At 36.1% G+C, this 21,159-nt stretch overlaps 1 protein-coding gene across 6 annotated transcripts in view; it reads right to left on the bottom strand.

Moving 5' to 3' along the window:
* Positions 1–483: 483 nt before the first annotated feature.
* Positions 484–21,159, bottom strand: part of LOC121672780 (cadherin-19-like) — a 114,247-nt gene continuing 93,571 nt past the window's right edge. For 5 of the 6 annotated variants that reach the window (XM_042045620.1, XM_042045618.1, XM_042045624.1 and 2 more), the window contains 4 exons: positions 14,744–14,865; positions 6,493–6,610; positions 4,275–4,526; positions 484–1,950 (listed from right to left, as the gene is read on the bottom strand). In XM_042045620.1, the coding sequence (XP_041901554.1) occupies positions 1,457–1,950; positions 4,275–4,526; positions 6,493–6,610; positions 14,744–14,865 (986 nt within the window). In that variant the 3' untranslated portion in view covers positions 484–1,456. The remainder of the gene's footprint in view (positions 1,951–4,274; positions 4,527–6,492; positions 6,611–14,743; positions 14,866–21,159) is intronic. The other variant, XM_042045622.1, reaches the window with a different exon arrangement.

Here is a 21,159-nt window from a genome sequence, read left to right as displayed (position 1 = left end):
TTGGTTTTCTTCAGTGATGAGCAACTGTAGTAAACATTGCAGAATTTTTTTGTTGCATGCCCTTTTTGATTGTTTTTTGGGGCTGGTTTATTTGTTTGTTTCTTCCTTGCATAAGCTTTCCTGACTCTGTAATTCAGTTGCACTTACCTAAAATCTTACTTAGAAAAAAAAAAGGAAAACAGAAAGAAATATGTTTCATAATTTGGTTATCCTGAAGCTAGCTTTTAGGCAATTGAATCAGTTGATAATTTCTGTAAAATGAGTACTCAATGAAAGAGAGGTGAATAAAATACAGGTGGGTTGCTTTTTCCAGACAGACGATTTTGAAAACATTTGATGACCTCCGTTCCAAAATTGCTGCTGGGTAGTGGTATAAATAAAGAAATATTCTGAGAGAACTTTGTTATACAATGGCTGGAAAAAATTAATTTTGAAATCTTACTTCAGTCTTGCAGAATGATTCAGGATCATTTTCAAAGTGGATTAACATTTAAAGCATTTTATTATCTTATTATCTAATGTCATATATAAAGTTTTATAACCATCAGTTTAGCATTTTAAAGATTCTTAATATTGTTATAATAAAACTGACTACTGCAGCTAAGTTTATATTCCATAATAAAAAAATAAATCTGTGCTGGTAAATCAGTCATCCTTTAAACTCCTAATAAAAGGAAAAATGCCTGTATTTGGACAGCATTTTGTTCGAAGTGCAGTAATATATAATGTGGTTGATTGCACTATTTAAGTTAAATATTGATTCTTTTTCCTATCTTATTTGCTAAATTAAGTATTGGTTTACGCATTTTCCAATAGCTTCATTAAAAACTAAAATGGCAGCAAATAATTGCTGATGTTGTAATGGGTTTTTATTTTTATACTGATAGGAAAAGGCATTTGTTTTCGTTTTATCATCCTAGGAACAATAAATAGATGATTTTGTGAGCACTTCTGACAACGCTATTAGAATATCTAGGGTCTACTTTTTCACACAATTATATTTATATAATGAAGCATTATACAAATATGCATGTTTAACTTTGGTTAATGTATGTATTCAACTGCAACAGCAAAAGTCCGTCAGCTTTGGAAACCGTTTAAAGCTAATGGATGACAGAATGTTTACAACATCCATTTATGGCTTCTACTCCTCTTTTTGTACATACAAGATCCAGATTTTCAGTATCCAGAAGAGGACCTAGATATCCAAAGCAGCACAGTTTGCATTCAAGCACCTAGATAACCACAAGGTTTCCAAACGATAACCTCCACCTCTCCATGTCGTAACACCCCTGGTGTGATTTTTCAAGAGATTTCCACATACAAGACTTTTCATATTAAAACTCTTCGGCTCTTATTTTTCATGTTTAAATGCAGAATGATCTCTTTTTTAAAAATCCACTGTTACGTTTGGTTGCTGAGACTTAGGAAAATATAAGAACAAACCAAAGAGTGCCTAATCTGCCACACTTCTATGGGAAGTGTACATGCCTGCAAGCTGTTTAAAGTGAGGTCCCCAGTCTGCAAGGTAGTCATAGCTCTGATCCATGTCTGAAGTGTTTGAACCCAACGAGCTGAGGGATCCTGCCAAGGAGCCAGTCCCCTCAAATGCATAGGTCTGAAGTGAGTCATAGGGAGGAACTCTAGGATCTGTATTTGCTTCTTCGAGCTTTTCTGAAATGAATTGCCTGAAGATTGCGCTGTCTGGGCCAACCTGTAGAGACTGTCTGTAGAGGCTCTGGATTTCAGAGGCCACCTTCTTCCGAGGTTTGTGTGTTCGCATGACAGTGCGTGTCCTCAGTGCTGAAATATCAAAGGCTTCTGTGTCCTCCTCACCCCCTCCTTCATCATCATAACTGACAATATTCTCTCTGAATTCTTCCATCTTCTCTGAAAAGGGAGGCTTCTTCTTCTTCTGCTGCCTTATGGTTACGATTGCCAAAAAGAACACTGACGAAATAAAAATAAAAGAGAAGGGAAAAGAGAAAAATTGAACAGAACTAGAGACTTTGAATGTGCTTGGAAAGATTTAAAAAATCACTTCTTATCTTAGTATCAATGCTGTTGCAAAGTGAAGCTATCTTAACAAATTTATAGATCTGTAATTTTTATGGATTTTATGGTTTTGAGACGAGCAATAGGTGTGTTGGGAAAATGGCTACAAAGGGACTTATAAAAAAGGCGAATGAAATGGAGCAGTTCTTTTGGTAGATGCAAATTTGAAACTGATGGAAACACAGGTTATGCTTTTTGAAAATGCTTTTTTTATCACATAATATATCCATTTCACACCCAGAATTTAAATTCTTAATCTCTATCAGTCTCTCTGATAAAAGTACCATAAAGATCAAATGAAAAATGAGGCAATGAGCAAGATTTCCTCCTCACCTAGTTGAATAGTTCAGTTCCACAGACTATGCAGAATGGTGTTCAACTATTTCTGTTGTGATGGTTTTCAAATTTGAAGACTCACTAAATTCTGTGTCATTTTACCGCCAAGGCCTATGAATCAGATGATCTTATTTCTTTCATATATTAAAAGTTTCTTAAATTTTCTTTTAAAGCATTATTTTTTAATCCCACATAATTTTATTTTAACAGAATGATCCCTTTGAATTAGTCTATGATTTTCTCAGAGATTAATTCAGTTTTAACTATATCTTGTTGCAGATCTACTTAATAAGTGTTTTGTGGACTGTAGTTTTTTACTCAGGACATAAAATGATATAACTACCAACAATTACAGCATTTTACTTAAGAATATGAGGAACCTGAAGTAGTTCTTTTTTCTACCTATTTACAATTAACTATTCCATTTGGTTGGGAGATACCAACACAAGACTTGAAAGCGCTGTAAATAAGAATTTCTACTCTATATTCACAAAAGCCAGGTGGTTTTAACTTTCCAAATATTTTGCATAGTGAACTCTTCTAATGATACACATCATACTCGAAAATTAATTTTCAGGGATAAATGGCAAACTTAATATATAGAATATTATATTATTTCATTTTAAATAATCACAAAAATATGTTCAAAATTTAAGGAATTTAAAATACGTGTGTTTGTAAAGAGTGTAGTAGATTAGGTTTTTTTCTTCTTTTGGACTAATATATTTATCTATATCCTTGCTTTGACTTTTGTGATATGACTAGACCCAGTAGATGTCATGGGTTTATTCCACCTGGAGAGAGAACCTCTCTGCAAGCACCCAAGAAATCCGTGATGAATAATTCCCCTGATGGCCTGGATAATGCAGTGATGCAGTTTGCCTGATCCTTAGCCCCTGAAGTCAATAACACAAAGTGAATATGTTCAGATACCTTGTAACAATCAAACAAAACTTGAAATGCACACTGACCTGTATGCTTAAGCTGACTAAAAGACAAGGCAGATATCTAAGCTCAGATTTAAATAAGGCAAATCTGGAAGTGCAGGCGGGCCAAGAAACAACAGATTTGATTCTATATTCCCATGTCCTCTGTTGGAAACCAGGACACGGATGTAGGGGAACTAGTGCCTCCCTGGGCTTTGCTATGGAGACAAGAAATGGCTGGTGTCCAGAACAGCCAGCCTTGGGTTGCTGGTTTGGAGTACCATTTGCCAGCTGTGCATGACCTTTTACAGAAGTACTGGAAAAACTCCTGTCTATTTGAAACACTCTCAAACCCAGCTTTCATATCCACAAATGCCCAAATGTAACGGAGGTTAAGTTGGTGTCTCCTGAGAGGAAAAAAGAGATGTCCAACACTGGGAGAAAATGCTGTCTGAAGATGTAACCTTAATTGACAGAGAAATTCCCTATGTCTGAAGCTTTCTGAACTGGTGTCAGATTCTCTTTTTCTTTTGTTACTTATATTTGGTCTCAGTTCTACATTTGCCATACCTAAGGCAGAATGAGTAGGGTGCTGCTTCTTTTAATATATTCCTACACTAGCAAATTTTCTTGTGTAATGCTGCCTTCAGCTTTACCTGCAAACAGTACAGACTTTGGGCTCTGAAATCTTTATTATTGCAATGCCAGAAGAGTAAAGAGGACCATGACTCAAATATACCCAACTTTTAGGAAATTGTGTTAGAATTCAAATTTTACTGAAAACTGGGGAAGGGAGAAATTATAGTTAAGAAAACAGGAAAGAAATGAAACATTTGCCTTATTTCAATTTTTCCCAATGGCCCAGTACTTGGAGTCTTCCAGTCATGTGTCCACCTTTGTTACTTAACCAACCCCTCTGTAAAAGGAAACAGAGTCATTTCTCTTACTTATACTTACCTAGGAATATTAATATGCAAGCCAAAACAGCAACTAAAGCCTCTGTGCTGAGACCCAAGGAGTACATGAAAGCTTCATATCGACAGTAGAAGGTGTTAACTTCAGTGTCACAGTCGCAGACGGTGACAGTGAGAGTATTTGTGCTTGTCAGTGGTGGGGTTCCATTATCCTGAATTAAGATTGGCAAGTAGAAGAAAAACTGCTCCTTCCTCCTGAAGCCACTTTTTCCTGTGAAAATTCCAGCTGTGTTATCTAGAAGATAAATTGTTGTGATTATATGCATCACATATATATTTTGCAACCACAACAATAATATTCAGTGGAATCTGACCTATTTAAAACCAATGGTACTGTGCAAAGCTACATATTAAGAAAGTTAAAGTAAAAGCAGGCACTGGCATTTGGTGCATAATTTGTCAATCATGAATAAATTGCATTTATTTTTGAGATATGTATTCCAGGGGCAATAATAAAATTTGACCTAGGAGCTCTGGTTTTAATGTTCAGAGCTAAAGAAATTGACATCTTTTTCAGTACCTGACACCTGCTCAGACTAATTAATTGATTCTTAAAATGGTTCCATGTATCCAGCTGCTACCAACACAGCAGTTCACAGATAAATTACAGACAGTTTGCCAATCAAGAAGGTTAAAATTGTGTCTAGCAGCACATAGTGAAAATAGGTGGCAGAGAAAGAAGAGAAAACAAGAAAAAAGTCCACTAAAATAGTCTTTTATTTTTTTTCCTGACTCAAAAACTGGAGCTAACTGGACTTCTACTGCTTAAAATAGCAAAAAGATTTAGATGCTTTCCCTTTGCTTTGTGTTTAACTATTAGTGTTTAGAAATCTGTTCTGTAAAAGAACACCGTAAGCTTAAATTCAGCTCCTGCTGCTTATCAATCAATTCAAATATGTAACTTAGCTTGTTGCAAAGCAAAATACTCCTGTCTACATGATGCGCAATGAAAAGAAGAAAGAGAATCTATAAACATTTCCATGTGAGAATTTTTTCTCATGGCAGAGCAAATTACTGCATGTGTGCATATGTAGAAGTAGGGGAAAAAAAGTGTTTCTACCCTTATCTGTATAATTCATCTATCCAAACAGTCTACTGAAGTTATGCCACTCACACTTAAGTTTTTCTAGGTTTCTGTCATAGTTTAGAAAGTAACTCTGAGATAAAATACTATAGATCTATAGTCACTTTTTTTATTCCTTAGAGCTATTGCAATTCAACCAGCCATTTCTGTGAAATACAGCAGAAAGGGACAGATTGAAATGTGATTGCATCATATTTTAAAAAGTTTTGTTTTCCCCTTAGTAGTCATCAAAAGGAACAGAATGAGTTGCCTTGTGTGAGGGTCTGCTTGGGTTTTGGGCAGAAAGAGGAAAAGTGGGAAAGGCACATGGCTTGTATACAATTTGACCTTAATATAAATGATTTACCTCTTCCTTATAGGGAGTGAGAGATTAATGAAGATGGGAATTTAAATTCTTATTGATACATTGACTAACTTTGAAGATAATTGAAAAGCAGTTTGCCATTTAACACAGTTGGAACTTTCCAAAACTTATTTCCATTGATTTGTTGCCTTAGCCAGAACATTCAAATAATTAGCATGGTCAATAAGAACTATGTGTACTTTAGCTGAGTCTGAAGAAGCTTTTCCTTGTAGTCTCAGCAGACTGACTCTAAATGGTCAACTTCCTTGAAATTCCATCAGATATCACACCTATATTTTCATCTCAGTCTGGTTTTGCTTGATATATATTATGAAATGAGATTGCATTCCTAGTTATCTGTTTTTATAATTTTGGTCTCACTGAATTAATGAAATAATGATCCTATATTAATATCAATCCTCTCTTTCTAATGATCTTATTTCTCAGGCAAATAGTTGTAACATGAAAGTTGGAACTGACCACCATATTCTACATTAAGAAAATATTTTTTTTTAAAGTACCAGTGTATTTTTCATCTCAGCTGTTTTTCTCTTTCCTTGAAATGAAACTGCCTTTTGCTGTTTATGTTATTCACTGTAAAAGAAAATAAACTCTTTGATACTATTGAACGATTTTTTTGAAATGAACCTCACAACGTCTAATTCTTAAAATGAAAATTTCTATTTAAGTGGCAAGTTTTCAGAAATTAAGGAGCCACTAGAAGCATGCATCTTCCATTAGGAAGGTTTTAAAGAGCTGTGTGAATAATACTACCTTGATTGTCTCTGACAGTAAAATGTGAGCTGTTTGTGGCCTCCTGAGCCATTGAGAAATAAAAATGGTGACCTTCTGCTGAGTCATCTCGATCCACTGCACTGATGCTTTGAATTAGCTGGAGAAACAAAAGAACAGAGTTGTTTAAGAGTAAAAGAATTTCCTTGTCTTTTAAAACAATAAAAAGAATATATCAGGTACATTAAACTGTTGATGCTGAAGATGTAATCTGTGAATTTGTATTGAGTGCATAATATGCAAATATTCACCAAATACTCAAATAGGTTTATTGAAACTTGTATTCTTCAAGTACTCTGCTTTAAGTTTTCATCCATTTGAGACAGGCAGGCATTAAAACCTTGAGAAAGTGTAAAAGGTTTTCTACATCAAAGCACCAGGAGCAAATGAAGTCTCCATAAATGAAAAAATCATATATTTTGTTTTGTGTTTTGTGTTTTGTTCTTCATTTTTTTAAATTCAAGGTGAAGAGTATATCATTCTACATTTAAAGAAATCCTTCTATGCAAAACCCATTCCCTTCAAATCCTCAAACTCATTGACATCATTCAACTGGCATATTGTAGCTCCAGTAAGTGACATACGTTGACAAGTTCACGTACTGAATTTTTCATTCTGGATATTATAACAGATTGATTATGGAAATTTTTGGCTGCTTTTTCTCAAGAAAACAAAATAGCCTTCATTTAGAAATATGTCAAACCAGACAGTCATTGCAAAATAAAATAAAAAAATAACAGTATTCAAAAGAATATTTTTCATCTCTGTAAATATACAACCACACAGTTAACATAATTAGCAATATTTCTGCTTAAAAAGAGTCTATATTTCTTATATTTATCGGTAAATATTTAATAATCACCATATATTAGTGAGCATCCTTGCTGGTCAGGAGGAAAGAAAACTGCTGGAAGTCCACCAATTTTCAGAAAAGAGAGGGTTTAATTTGAACTTGGGCTCTTTTTTATCAGTTGTCTCATGCCTTGTAGATACTTGTACATAAGATACTTGAACCATCAGCTTTCTTAAAACCGGAGATGAACTTAATGACACAAGCAGTGCTTTAAAAGTGGAGCAGTAAGTCAATGGAAGTGACTACTGCAGCTTTCCATCTGTGCCTTTGAAAACTCTTTCGTGGTTAAATCCTTTTTCAGTCAAAGATCTAGGACTTCATCACATATTCTTTTTCTTTTCAAGCAAGCTAAGTTTGATGAAATCATCACAGCAGAGCGCAAAATGTGGCTTACACACCAAAAGCTTTGTATTCTTAACACTATTCCCTCTTTATATGTGAAATTTATTTTAAATCTATATTTTCACTCCACGGAAACATGAGGACCCTTGAGATTTTTTTTTTTTAACTGCCATTAATGAGAGGAATAACTTTTCATGATGTCACAGTGCACTAAGGAGAGATGCTCGTCAGATTTTTTCTTTCCTCAGAACTAACAAAATAGCTGAGGTGATGTAAATACGGATATAAACATTCAGGTCAAGAAATCAGTGAGGAGAAACAATTGACCACTAATATTTCCTTGACTACCACTGGCTTCATTTTTATAAGGAAATGTAATTCCCAGAATATGCTCAATATGAACAACAGTAGGGTACGAAACTATATCCAGTCTAAACTGCTAAGAAGGACACATTTTATAATATTTTGTCACCAACCTCAAAAAAACTAAAAAAGACCATACTGGCTTTTCTTGACAATTTGCTGGTTACATGTTCATGGCCACAGGTGAGAAACATCTTGTTATGGGTGTACACCTGCCCTTAAAATTGGGGGTCTATAAAGGTATACTAAATATGCAGAATAATATAATGAGCTTCAAAGACATCTTAGACACATTTGATTTGTTTTATTTTGTTTTGTTTTTAGTTCAGTCACTTTGTAGAGAAAAATTACCTACTTGCATACAAAAAAAAAAAAAAGTGATTTTCCTTCAACCAGGTATCAGCAGCATCTTTTGAAAACATATTTTTAGGAGTATATCATGTGTGGCAATCATAAAATTACTGCAGTTGTGAATTAGATACTGCTTTGTTATTTCATTATTGGCTTCCATATTTAACTTACAGAATCTATTTGGCTCTGCACATTTTATCTATATCTGATTCAATCAATAAAATTCTAAGGAGCATGTGGATAACGGAAAAAACCCAAACCACCTTCCCTTGCTTTGATCTATGCTGTTCTGTTCTGCACAAAAAAAAAAAAAAAATTCTTGTGGTTATTCTAGACATATTCACATGCCTTCAAGGATTCACCTCATCAGCAGGGGAAAATTTGGAACGTAAGGACAGGGTAAATCATTGTTGTTTACTTCTTGCTGTATCACTTTCACCAAGATTCAGCAAAGCCCAGATTAGTCTACAAAATATTCAGAGAGCAATAAGTAGCTCTGATTTTACTGACTCTGAAGGAAAAATCAGAGTGAAGGAAATCCCTTTTTTTTTCCCATTTCCTAGGTTTTTGTACACCTAACCTAGGAGATTCTAGCCTTTTACGGGGAAACAGGCATCACATATTCAAAAACTGCACTTATTGCTTGTGTGTCAAGGCTTACAAACCTCCTACATTTTAATGTATAAACAAAGAAAATATAGTGAATGATGTGTTGCTTCTTCAAGGTTATGTCAGCTGTTGTATTGACTGGGCTGAAATTTAATTGCTTTAAAATTCTTATTTCTAGTCTCATTAATCTAGATGTTTTAATGATCCAGCAGTTCATTTAAAAATGAGTATTTCTTTAAAACAGAGATTAATTCACTTGATTCTTTTTGAAAAACTGATTTGTGATGGCTTTTGAGGACTTAAAGAATAAACACCCTATCAAAGAAGGAAGTTTCCAGAAGATAAGCCACCACACGTATAGATGGGAAACAGGAACATGTTAGTTTCAGGTGCAATGGAGGTGAAGGTTTGGAATCTGCACACCGGAAAAAATTCTGCTGTGAGGACTTGTGATAACTGTAGGTGGCAACAACAGGAGTATACTGGGCCTGGTAAGGCAGATGTGAATAATCTATCTGGACAAATATTCCCAGCCTGGCAAACTGAAAAAGGAAGAAATCCCTTATACACATGCCAGCCCACATTGTGGGAACGACATCTATGCTTCGTTTATCTTGTAAATAAAAAATTGTGGATTATGGAGTAGTTGCCTGCCAGGTAACCTTGATAAAACTTCATTGGAAATTTATTTCCTCAACTCCAAATGGTCTTACTGAATTGGAATTATGGAGAGGTCCAGAAGGAAGGATCAAAACTTCTTTGTTACAGTGCTTTCTGCTTCTATGGCCTTTCTCTCAACCAAGTTGAAGTTAAGGAATAGATTGTCCATCTGAACAACAACCAGTACTGTTAATTTTGACTCTAGAGAACTCTGAAGAATTTTGAGTATTTTGTCTGTTAGTCTTACCAATCCCATTTGAGGGATGGAAGGATGTAGAAACATATTTGCCACCTCTCTTTTTTTCTTCAGTTTCTTTGTTTTGTTTTCCACACAACATCCTTCAATAGGAGTTCTGCTGTGGATTATAGGATGTGAGAGATCTAATCACCCATCTCTATCAGGCGTACAGAACTGGTTTTGTTCAAATTGGCGGAAGTCTTATAAGCAGTAAGATTTTTCTCATTCTCATAACATTTGCTGACCATCAGAGTTTAGAGCAGGTAAAAGATTAAAATGTTGATTACTATAGTCAGCACTGCATGTTCCAGGTAGACCTTCTACCTCAAGACCTAGGTTCTCCTGTTGACTGCTTCTGTTTTGAAAAGCAAACTGGAACAGTATTGAACTGATTTCTCTGGGTCTACTGTAAATGTGTCTGCTCAGCTATAAATAAAATGGTGTACTTATCTGCAAAGAATTAAAAATTACAAAGCTCATGCCATGACACTGAGGTGCTTTTATATGTTTGCTCGCATATGCTAATAAACTGCTCCCACCTGTGCCATTCTGCTAAGAGATAATGTCGTTGAATTGTGGTCCACATAAAACAGAAAAAGGAATTTGCCATGGGCCACTGTGCCCACTCTTTCAAAACATCATGTTACACTCAGTGCATCTGCAGGTATAGCTTAGTGTAAGAGTCTATTACATTATACATTGCTTTCACAGCTTCATCACATTTTTACACTCTAAAGGATGCATTCATTGTTGGGGGTTTTTTAACTTCTTATTTTCTTATCATTACTGCTCAGATGCTTCCTGTAAATGTCAAAGAAAACATGCAATATGAATAAACATTGTCTTACCTCACTTTCATTTCTCTGATAGGAAAAATCATTTTGCATCATGATTTGTTAGAAAGGATCTGTTTTAGCAAACTACTCATTTTTAACATTAATCATATACTTGTAGAATTTGTTTAAAGATTTCCTCTCTTCTTCTGTCAACATCTCATTGTGTAGAAAAGTAATAACAAATCAGTAATTTTCACTTTCACTGTAAGTGATTATTATTTTATTATGTGCCAAGTACTGAGTAAATAAATAAATTTGGTTTTTTCTTATCTCTGACTCAAAGTGCTCTGCATACTCAATCACTTCTTTGAATCTAATAAAAATTGCTAAGCAAGCTGCAACATCAAAGTTACTTCATATGTGATCCCCAAATTACAGGAATTCAGAATTACCAGAATAAATATGCATTAAAAATGACAACATTAATTCAGAATGTAGGTATGTTCAGTATAGCTTATCTTCAGCTGCAATCAGCTTCCTCTGTGATAGGAGGAAAGATCAATATTCACAAAAGGGCTGAAATTACCAGGCATAGGTACATCCTGGCTTGTCATCTTGCTTACATATAATGTAAGGATTTTGATACAGTCTGCATTAAACTTTCAAGCTACATCTTCCAAATGAGTTCATTTATTAATGTCTTGGGAATTAAGCTTTTGGGGTCAGATCCATTCTTGATGAGATGTCTCTAGTGTTACCTATGGTACAGATTTGGTCCTCTTGGTGTTTTGACTATTTGTAAAGAATATTTCCTTTGCAGTTCAAAGGCTTATAGTTACTGTACACACCCATAAATGGTAAATATAAAAAATTAATAGAACATCGTGGTCATCATTTACTGCGTTTACATGCAGTTATAAAGTCAAAAGGTCCAATGAGAAGGAAATCATGGGTTTGAGTGCCTTATTAATATTGTTCTATTTGATCTGATGATAACTATAGCTGTAGTAGGATAGAAGATTATTTAGCAGTTCAGCTTTCATGTTCAATTAATTTGGAAAATAATTTATTTAATGGTGGTGGTGCAGTGAAAGTGATTTTTCAGTGTTTTAAAGAAAACTTCAGTTGTGGTGTAGTATACAGCTGGCTTTATTATTATAGGACAGTTCTAAACGATAACATTAAATGGATAATGACAATTCCATTCAAAATGCCTAATGAAGATGATGAATGAATTCAGTATGGTGCCAAAAACACCTATCTATTTTCTTTACATATATTTTTATTGCCAAATTTGGGCCATAGTCCCACAGACTGAAATCTAATACTTTTGTTTGAATGACTTTTGGAGACTAAGCTAAACATAGCTGTAACTCTCACAAAAACACCAAATGGGGCCTTGAAGAACAGCACTCAGTCAATAAAAGCAGACAAAGAATTTTCATAATTGTTCAGAAAATCCAAAACTTCAAAGCAAGCCCTCTCATCTAGACTGAAGCTACTACTAACTGTGTCTGAGTCTGGGTAATTAGGACAACAATTAGTTTTACCCATTATGTGTTTTGTATTCTTTATCACAAACCAGCATACTCTTAGGCTATGTAAATATAACTCAATTGTGACCTGACTCTAAATTGCTTTTATAGTAAGCCAGACTGACACCAAGATAAAGTCTAGATTGAATAAGACATTTCATTATTTAGTGGTATCTTTCCCTCTGCAGTGCCTTTCCTTCCTTTTCCCCTAAAAACTATAAACTCATGCAAATATATTTTGGAATATCCCATGAAATTAGACACAACTCAGCTCAGATCAAGGAAAGAAGTGAATTGCAGAAGTGCAGAACATCTCTGAGAACATCTCTCAGCATAGTGATTCCACCTAAATGGATAGGCATACCTGCTTTAGAAACTGAAATGTGACAGTGTAGCTAGACAATCTTTGATCTCAACTTAACATGTAAGCAGATTTCATAGCTGTTTGAAATTGATTGCAGAAATATGGTTAAGATAAACAGGTATGTAATGTCCTGATTAAGTCCTTTAATTGCCTTAACTGATTCTTCTGAAATTTAAATTTTGTTATTCAGTGGACAACCAGCCCATTTATAAAATCACATTTGAATCTTTTGGTTTCTTACTGAGGAAAGTAAAGGATATTTTTCCTGTGAGTAAAAATTAAAAAAAAAAAAAAAAAAAGATTAACAACACCAAAGAAGATACATCAGCTAACAATTCTGTTTAAATCATAAACAGTGAATAAAACATCATAAACTCTGACTGTGATAATTACACACTTCAGTAGCAGTTTCCTGTTGTTCTTCCTAAGATAATTTGTTAATGAGAAAATTATTTAACATTACTGTCACAGTCTCCACAGGCTAAACTAAATATGCCTGTGACTCTCAAAAACCTAGAGCAATGAAAAAAAATTTAAAAAAACCCAAAAAACAACCTAAAGTAGCATTAGGCCTTTCCATAAAATGAGGAAAATTTGACATTTATCCCTCATGCATATATTGCAATGCCAAAGAAGAATAATTCAGTGTACTATGCTTGGAAGCTTATTATTATTGTTAACACTGTTATGCTATACAGTACCATTTTATCCACATTATCAAAATACTTTATATGTAATTGATGTTGAAAAGTAGCTATTGATAGGTTAGCACACAGATATTATTTATCAGTAGGCAACTATGGAATACTAAAAACTTTGAGAAATAAATCATGTGGGTTTTTATCTTGTAGGCAAGTCCAAAACATGGATTACAAATATCCATGTCATAAGCATCCATATTTAATTCATGGTGTCTTGAAGTCAAGGAACATAAAGTGCTGCTGATTTAATGCCTGCACTTTGATCTATCAATGACATACCCAAAGACCAATAGAAATGGCTTGCTCCAAATACCTCCAAACCAGAGGTAGCCTTTGCAGAGAGGAGAATATCCAAATGCAAAACAAACAAAGTAGTTGCTGATAGAGAAACATATAAATGGATGCAAAAGGCTATAAAGAGATCATTTGAGCAACAGGAAAAGCTTATTGAACTGCAGAATAATCGAGGTCAAAGTAAGCCAAACTAGCATAAAAAAAGAGGCTCTGTGATTCAGAAATCAAATCATAACAAAATGTTTGAACAGAACCATCACAGATATCCCAGAGGTCTTTTTTTTAATGTCCAAATAATGTTTTAGAGTGGTGGAAAACCATATAGATTCTTCTCTTCATAGCTTTTTTTTTTCCTTTGGTTGGGTTTTTTTGGATGTTGTTGCTCATTTTGTATCTTTTTCTTTAAAAAATTATCCAAACAAAACCAAAACCAAACAACGAAAAAACCCCAGCAAAAACCCAACCCCCCAAAACAAACAAACAAACAAAATCCTAACTTTGAACATCCTGGGGTTTGTTTTTACAGAAGAAAAATGGAAAGACAGCAGTGTACCTGGGAACTGGAGCAGCTGACTGATGATACCCCATTCACCTAGGTATGAAGTAGGAAACGGAAAATAACCTCCTGGGAAGGATGTTTAATACAACAATAGCTTAAGCTGCCAGTTAGGAAAGGTGTTGTAAGGGCTATGCCTCAAACATTTTCAGACTTGCACTGAACTAGAGGGGGTTTGAATTGAGTTCACAATAAATTAATTCTGACTGAAGGACACAATGAATCTGGTTTGAAGTTGGTGAAGCCTGGTTCTTACGCTGCTGCTGAAATTACCAGACATAGGTTTTACATTTGCGATCTTAACACGAAACAAATTTGTGCCCTGTATTTTTTCAGAATTTTCTGTCTGTACTTCTCTATTACCTGTTTTTACAAACAAACGAGACATACAGATTTTGTTTTAAAGGGGGAAGAGATACATGTCAGTGTTCTGAAACTTAAATTTCAAACTATGCATATATCAGCAGAACTAATTTTGGAAATAGAAAAAATGCAGTCTGTACTCACAGAATTGAAAGAATCAATGCTAAACATCTCAGGCCAAAACTTCACTGCAATGAGAAAAATGATGGCTAACTACTTCATGCTCACCTGTCCAGAAACTGCATTTTCACAAACAAATGTTTCATAATTTTTAGGGAATTCTGGTGCATTATCATTAACATCAAGAACTTGGACATACACATTTGCTTCTGAAATTTTTTCAGGATTTCCTAATGGTTAAAAAAAGAAAGAAATAAAAAGTTATAAATAATCAACTACATATTTAAAAAAAAGGTAAATATTAGAAAATTTTACCTATATTCTGCAGGAAATAAAATAATCACAAAAAACATATGGACATATTTTTATAGTATTACAATAGTATAATATCATTATAATAGTATGTCTTGAAATAAGATATTTCATGTGAAATTTTGGATTTGTTCATGTTTTTATTTACCCAGTCAGAAACTGATTTAAGTGAAAAAATAAAAACCTGATCTGGAAAAATTAAATAATGTTTTGTTCATGAGGAAAAAAATTACTATACTAGCCATATGTAAAGTTATATGGTAGGAGAGTTTCAGCTCTTCTAAGGGTATCTGGTCAAGGACCTTTTCCAGTGCAACAAGAGATAATAAGACAAAGAAGAAGCCATAAACAAGAACATACAGGAGCAGAAACCTGAGGGACAAGTGATAAAGAGATGGGATGATGAAGACCAAACCTGGTCAGATATATGTAAACCAGCAGTACATCAATAATCATAGTTAAAATACGTCTTATGTTCAGCACTAGTGTCACTGCATCTGACCTGTTCAGAAGTGCTTAAGGCATTGATTTAAATTAGTCAAATGGACCTTTAAGAAAAAAGCAAAATGTACTCCTCTCTGCCTCTTTTCAAACTGCCTCAATTTGGTTGGTTCTTACCTTTTTTAATGTATAGTTCACTAGTTGCTTGGAGCAAACATTTGTTTTCTTGGATCTTATGGAATCTAAGCTGATAGCTTTGAGTCTTTTGCCAAAGGAAATGCCAGAAAAAGCAGGTACCACAGAGATAAAGGCATAGATACTCAGCAGTTTCACATTTCTATTCCTCCTATGAAGTCATTACAGCTGTGCTAATTTACCAAACCTTATGATCTGTCTGGCTCATTTCAAAAATACTTCTTTGTGAGATGACATTTCTCTTGTTGGATCAAACATCCATAATAATACAATAGGCAACAAAATAGTTCTCAGCTTCTGTCTTAGATAAATGTAAAAAGTGGCATACATCCCTTTTAGAAATAATACTGAGAGTGTAGGGGTTTGTAGGGTATGCCCAGCCACTGCCCTGGAGGGACATCTGCTGAGACAAGGAGATTGCTCAATCTCCCAGCAGAACTCCCCTGGAAAGGCAACCACTTTCAGTTACGGCGAGAAGAAGACAAACCCAGAATCCTCTGGGAGACCTTGTGCAGATCCTCTGTAACCCATTGGCCCTTACCCTCTGACACCCACTCCCTGTATCCCTGTGAGGGCAGAGAGATGCTCATCCCTGGCTCCCCTTCGCCGAACTAATAAAGCTGCCTCGTGTGGAACAGCTACACGGGCCTCTTGTCTCTCTGTCCCTGGTCTGGCCTGGAGGCTGCCCTGCAGAGCTGAGCTGAAATCATGAGCTGACAATCACTAAAGAGCTGAGAACCTCTGCAAGGGCCCTCCAGCTAGCAGCTGAGGGAAGACACTGGGACACTGGGCCTCGGGAAGGTGATCTCTTTTGGGACCATCTCTCCGGACCGGTCACCTCTTCCTCGGTCAGAGATACTGACCCCTCACCAGCTGTCATAGGGGTTACTGAAACTCTTTTACTGAAGTCAGAGTTGGATGTGTAGGGCAGAGATTTGACTGCATTGTCTTTCAATGTAAAGTTTTGCAACCTTTAATAGAAAACAGGGAATACCTTTGGTGGTTTCAGTTGTACAGAGAGTAGTACAGGAAGGACCCAGCTAGTTTTGCCTATTCTTACCTTGCTTGTTTGTAAGATTCATGGGTACTATATTGGCTTTAAAGCCTATCCTTTTCTTGTACAAAACATTTAGATAGCGCATTGTTGGAATCACATCTGTATTCTTTCACTAAAAAGTTTTTTCTTTTCTTTGGAAGGGGGGCAGGGGGAGTTTAGCAATAGCCTTGCTTCTAATTCTTTAATATATTCGGGTTGTAGTGTTAAAACTGCATTGGTGGTTGTTTTTCTTCCTTAGTATAAGGTTAAATGAAAAGGAATAGCATTTCTCTCATTTCTGTATGTATGGAAGTTTTAACAATATGAAAATTTTTAGTTTTTCTGAAATCATAGCTGTTTCGTTTTAGGAGGAAGCAACATATTACAAAGCCACTCTTGAAAACAGCGTCTAGGTAAGCAACATGCACTTTGACTCTTGTCCCTTACACAGGACAATTGTTGTCAGAATTTGAATTCAGCTAATGAACTCATATCCTACATGATCTAAATATCTCTCAATTAGCAAAAAATTTGTCATAATCTCTATGAGATCAGGACTTGAAAAAAAAGGACTAAGAGAACAAGATGTCAAGTGCAAAAGGCTGGATCAGTATGAAAATGAAGATGATACCTTAATTGCTAGGGACCAGTATTAGTAACTTGTAAAGAAAAGCAATGACCCTCTCTAGACGCAAAACAGAACTCAGTATTTGCAGGGGATTAAAGAAAGCTTGACATTAACATCACCCAGTAAACATAAACTTGTAATGATAACAATAATACTAGCAGTACTACTAACACTAAATGTTATCTTTATAATTTATTATTATATATTTATAGCATGGCTATCATTAATGCCAAAGCAAATTTCTTTACTTCCTAAAAGAAATGAACAGAAATAGTTTTTTAAGAAAGGACTACTCCAAAAAGTTAAATTTTTATCAATTAAAATATGTATGTGACCAAAGCAGGGTGGCAATTAAATATTGAATTAGTGATATGATCCATACTGAAATGATCAAAGAACTTCAGTCCTGTAGCCACATCTGGAGACCCCTATGAAAGGACACGTGCAAGACTCAGTGGTAAAATGACTGTTGCCTCTTGTGGGTTAATTTTGTTATGACTGGCAGTATCAAGTAAAACTGATAACAGAATCACAGATAACTGAGGTTGGAAAAGGCTTCTAAGTTCATCAAGTCCAAGCGCTAACCTAACTCTATCATGTTCACCACTAAACCATAACCCCAGGTGTAGTGGTGCAGGTGGCTGCAGCTACTTTTTGTCCTGAGGAGAACTCAGACCACCAGCTGTGGTGGTCAGCAACCCAAGTTTAGCATGCAACTTACAGTCACGGTGAGAACCCATGATTCCCTTGTTTTGTCTTTTGCATGTTTTCCCCTGATTGGTTAATATTTCGTCACTTTGTTTTATGTATGATGTTACGTATATTCATTTTCCTTCTTTAATATGTATTAGTTCTAGAAAGTTCTTTGATCCTCTATGTCCCATTGGATCCTTCCCTGAGTCCCTCCTATGTGTTGTTCCCATTGGTTCCCTTCCTGTCAATCCCACCTGTTTGTCTCTATCCCATTGGCTGAGATCCCTTTCCCCACCTATTCTGTACCCAGTATAAGATCCCTGAACCCTCCCACCAATTGGCCTCTTTGTCCCTGTCTTTTCACTGGAATAAGCCTGCGTGGAGGACATATGGAGAGTCCCCTCTCTTCTTTCCCTTCGCCTGCGTGCCTGCTAAACAGTGACAGAAGGATACAGCCCCTTTTGAGTGAGGAGCTCTGCCCCGTTTTCATTGTGTGCTGGGCACTGAGTGCCACCTTCCAGAGGGGTTTCAGCGTTGACCTCCGGGCTTCTTTGTGTCAGCACGTGAGGGGTAAAACCCCCTTCTGCCAGCTCCCAGTGGCTGAAAACCCCTCCACCCAGGTATCACATCCACAGGTTATTTGAACACTTCCAGGGAAAGCGACTCATTTATTTCCCTAGGAAGCTTATTCCAATGCTAGACAACCCTTTTCGAGGAAAAAATTTTCCCAGTACCTAACTAAACTTCCCCTGGTGCAACTTGAGGCCCTTTCCTCTCGTCCTCTTACTTGTTAATGGCAGAAAAGACCTACCTCCATTTCCCTGCAACTTTCTTTCAGGTAGTTGTAGAGAAGGTTCCCCCTCAGCCTCCTTTTCCCCAGTCTAAACAGCCCCAACTCCCTCACCTGCTCCTCACAGGATTTGTGTTCCAAAGCCTTCACCATCTCTTTTGTCCTTCTCTGGATATGCTCCAGCACCTTCTTCAAGTGAGGGGCACAAAACTGAACACAGATCTCAAGGTGCACTCTCACCAGTACTGAATACAGGGGAAAACTCACTGCCCTGGTCCTGCTGACCACACTATTTCTGATCCAAGCCAGGATGCCACTGGCCTTCTTGGCCACTGGGGCACACACTAGTTCATATTCAGCCTCTGCCGACCAGCACTCCCAGGTCCTTTTCTGGCAGGCAGCCTTCTAGCCACTCTACCCCCAACCTGTAGTGCTAAATAGGGTTGTGACTGAAGTGTGGAACCTGGAATTTGGCCTTGTTGAACCTCATACTGTGGATACAATATTGCTGCTAGCAAGAATTTTTCTTGCTTCTTTCCAGTCCTGTGAGATACTTTTCTCTCTCACGGAAGATACTAGCAGAGCTCTGTAAACTATGAACACCTGTGACCTTGCAGAGCTTTGTTTATGGTACAGTAGAAAAATATTTTGACAATAGATGTTTTAGGGTTTTAGCCAATCACCCCAAGGGGTGGCTGATCCTTTGACCAATTAGACTATGAAGAAAAAAGTATTTTTAAAAGTTTGTAAAATAATTAAATAAATCAATCTGGCTGCACAATTCCTGCCTGTTGGATCTCTCATCTCCTCCCTACCACTGCGGGATACCGTAATATCATACAATGGGCCTTGGCCCATCAATCTAGCTTGTCCACATCTCCCTGCAGAGCTTTTCTATCCTTCAACTGATCAATGTTCCCACAGCCCAGCTTGGTGTCATAGGTAAACTGATTGAGAATGCACTCGATCCAATCATCCAGATCATCAATAAAACATATTGAACAGAACTGACCCCAGTACTGAGCTTAAGGGAACACAATTTTTGACTGTCTGCCAATGGGATAATAATCACTTAAGGATTTCTTGCTCTCAGATAGGATTAGAATGCTGTTGTTTGTGCTTCAGCTTTGTACTTGATGAAAGCTTCTTATAACCAAGTAAAAACTGATGAAAGGGAACTTGATTTTTCTTGAGATTTAGGCATAAAGTGGAATAAGACTCAAAAGGTTGCAGGTTCTCCTGGCTCGCATTTAAGTTCCAACAAATTAGACCTACTTCTGGATACTTGCTCCCTCAATGGCATGAGGGTAGGATGATCCACATCACAGGTCCAAAATAACAGAGTCAGGCTTCTCTTACTAATCTCTGATCCCTGTAATCATTGCAATGGACTCAAAGTCTTATGTCAGGTATGAATTTCAGGGAATCAACAGGTTCCTAGGGAGTTTGCTGTCCTAATGCAGTTTCAGTACGTGACTAAGGTGCAATGAACATCTAATTTGGATTAATTCCAATGGCATTTTGATTTGGCTTCAGTGGAGCCACAATGTCATCCACCAAATACCTCATGCACACAGAGTGTGTTATGACTATATTTCAAGGAATAATACACTGCTAGTTCCTGATATAAATCCTTTCAGGTATGCCCAGACCAAGGTGATGTAACTTCAGTTCTTTTGAACATATTGTTATAGATGGTGACCTTATCATCATTAAAGAAATAAAGAATAAGAATTTGAACATAATGAGGTCCCCATTTCTCTACAATAACTGTCATTACTGTGAAAGTCTCCCTTTCTTTTGCTGCAGGAGGCAGTTATTCATTTGTAACATTTGGTTTGCTCTTGTTTTATTGTTTAACTAAACAAAAAAGTCTAGGCCAAAGTTAGCTTGCTGTGTTTCCATAGTGCTGTTCAAGACAAGACAAAACCATACCAGAAATCGATTTTGGCAACACCTGTCAGCTGCCCAACAACATGAGAATTAAATTCATGCTTAAAAAACTCACAGAGAAACTGAAAAGGAAGGTAGTGCTATTGTTTCCTAAATACAAGTTAAAGACTTTAGTGAAAATGGATACTGACTATCCTGTAGTAAACTTCTAGAAGCAATGTTCTACATATATACAGGGAAGGCTCCCTTTTGGGAACAGTGCAGTTTATGAATATGTGTTTAAAGCGGTTGTAGAAATAAATGGCATTTAACTGAGATTTGGGATTTGAAAAAAGGTGCTAAGCGTATTGGGCGAAATCTGTTTTATTGATTGGATTCTAGTTTCATATGGTTTTCTTCTTTCCTGAGGATGGACAGGATTAGTTTTGAAATAATATGCCAATAATCTTGTTAAACTGCCCCATAAATCAGGAGCAGTTAAATTTATAATGTTGTCCCAGATTTAGGGCAACCAGATCACCAAAAACACAAAGGTA

The sequence above is a fragment of the Corvus kubaryi genome, unplaced genomic scaffold, assembly GCF_017639235.1.
Source record: "Corvus kubaryi isolate FWS band 111438036 unplaced genomic scaffold, C.kubaryi_AGA036_p1.0 64957, whole genome shotgun sequence".
In the NCBI taxonomy this organism is placed as follows: Eukaryota; Metazoa; Chordata; class Aves; order Passeriformes; family Corvidae; genus Corvus; species Corvus kubaryi.
This window is presented reverse-complemented; position numbering and strand designations above follow the sequence as displayed.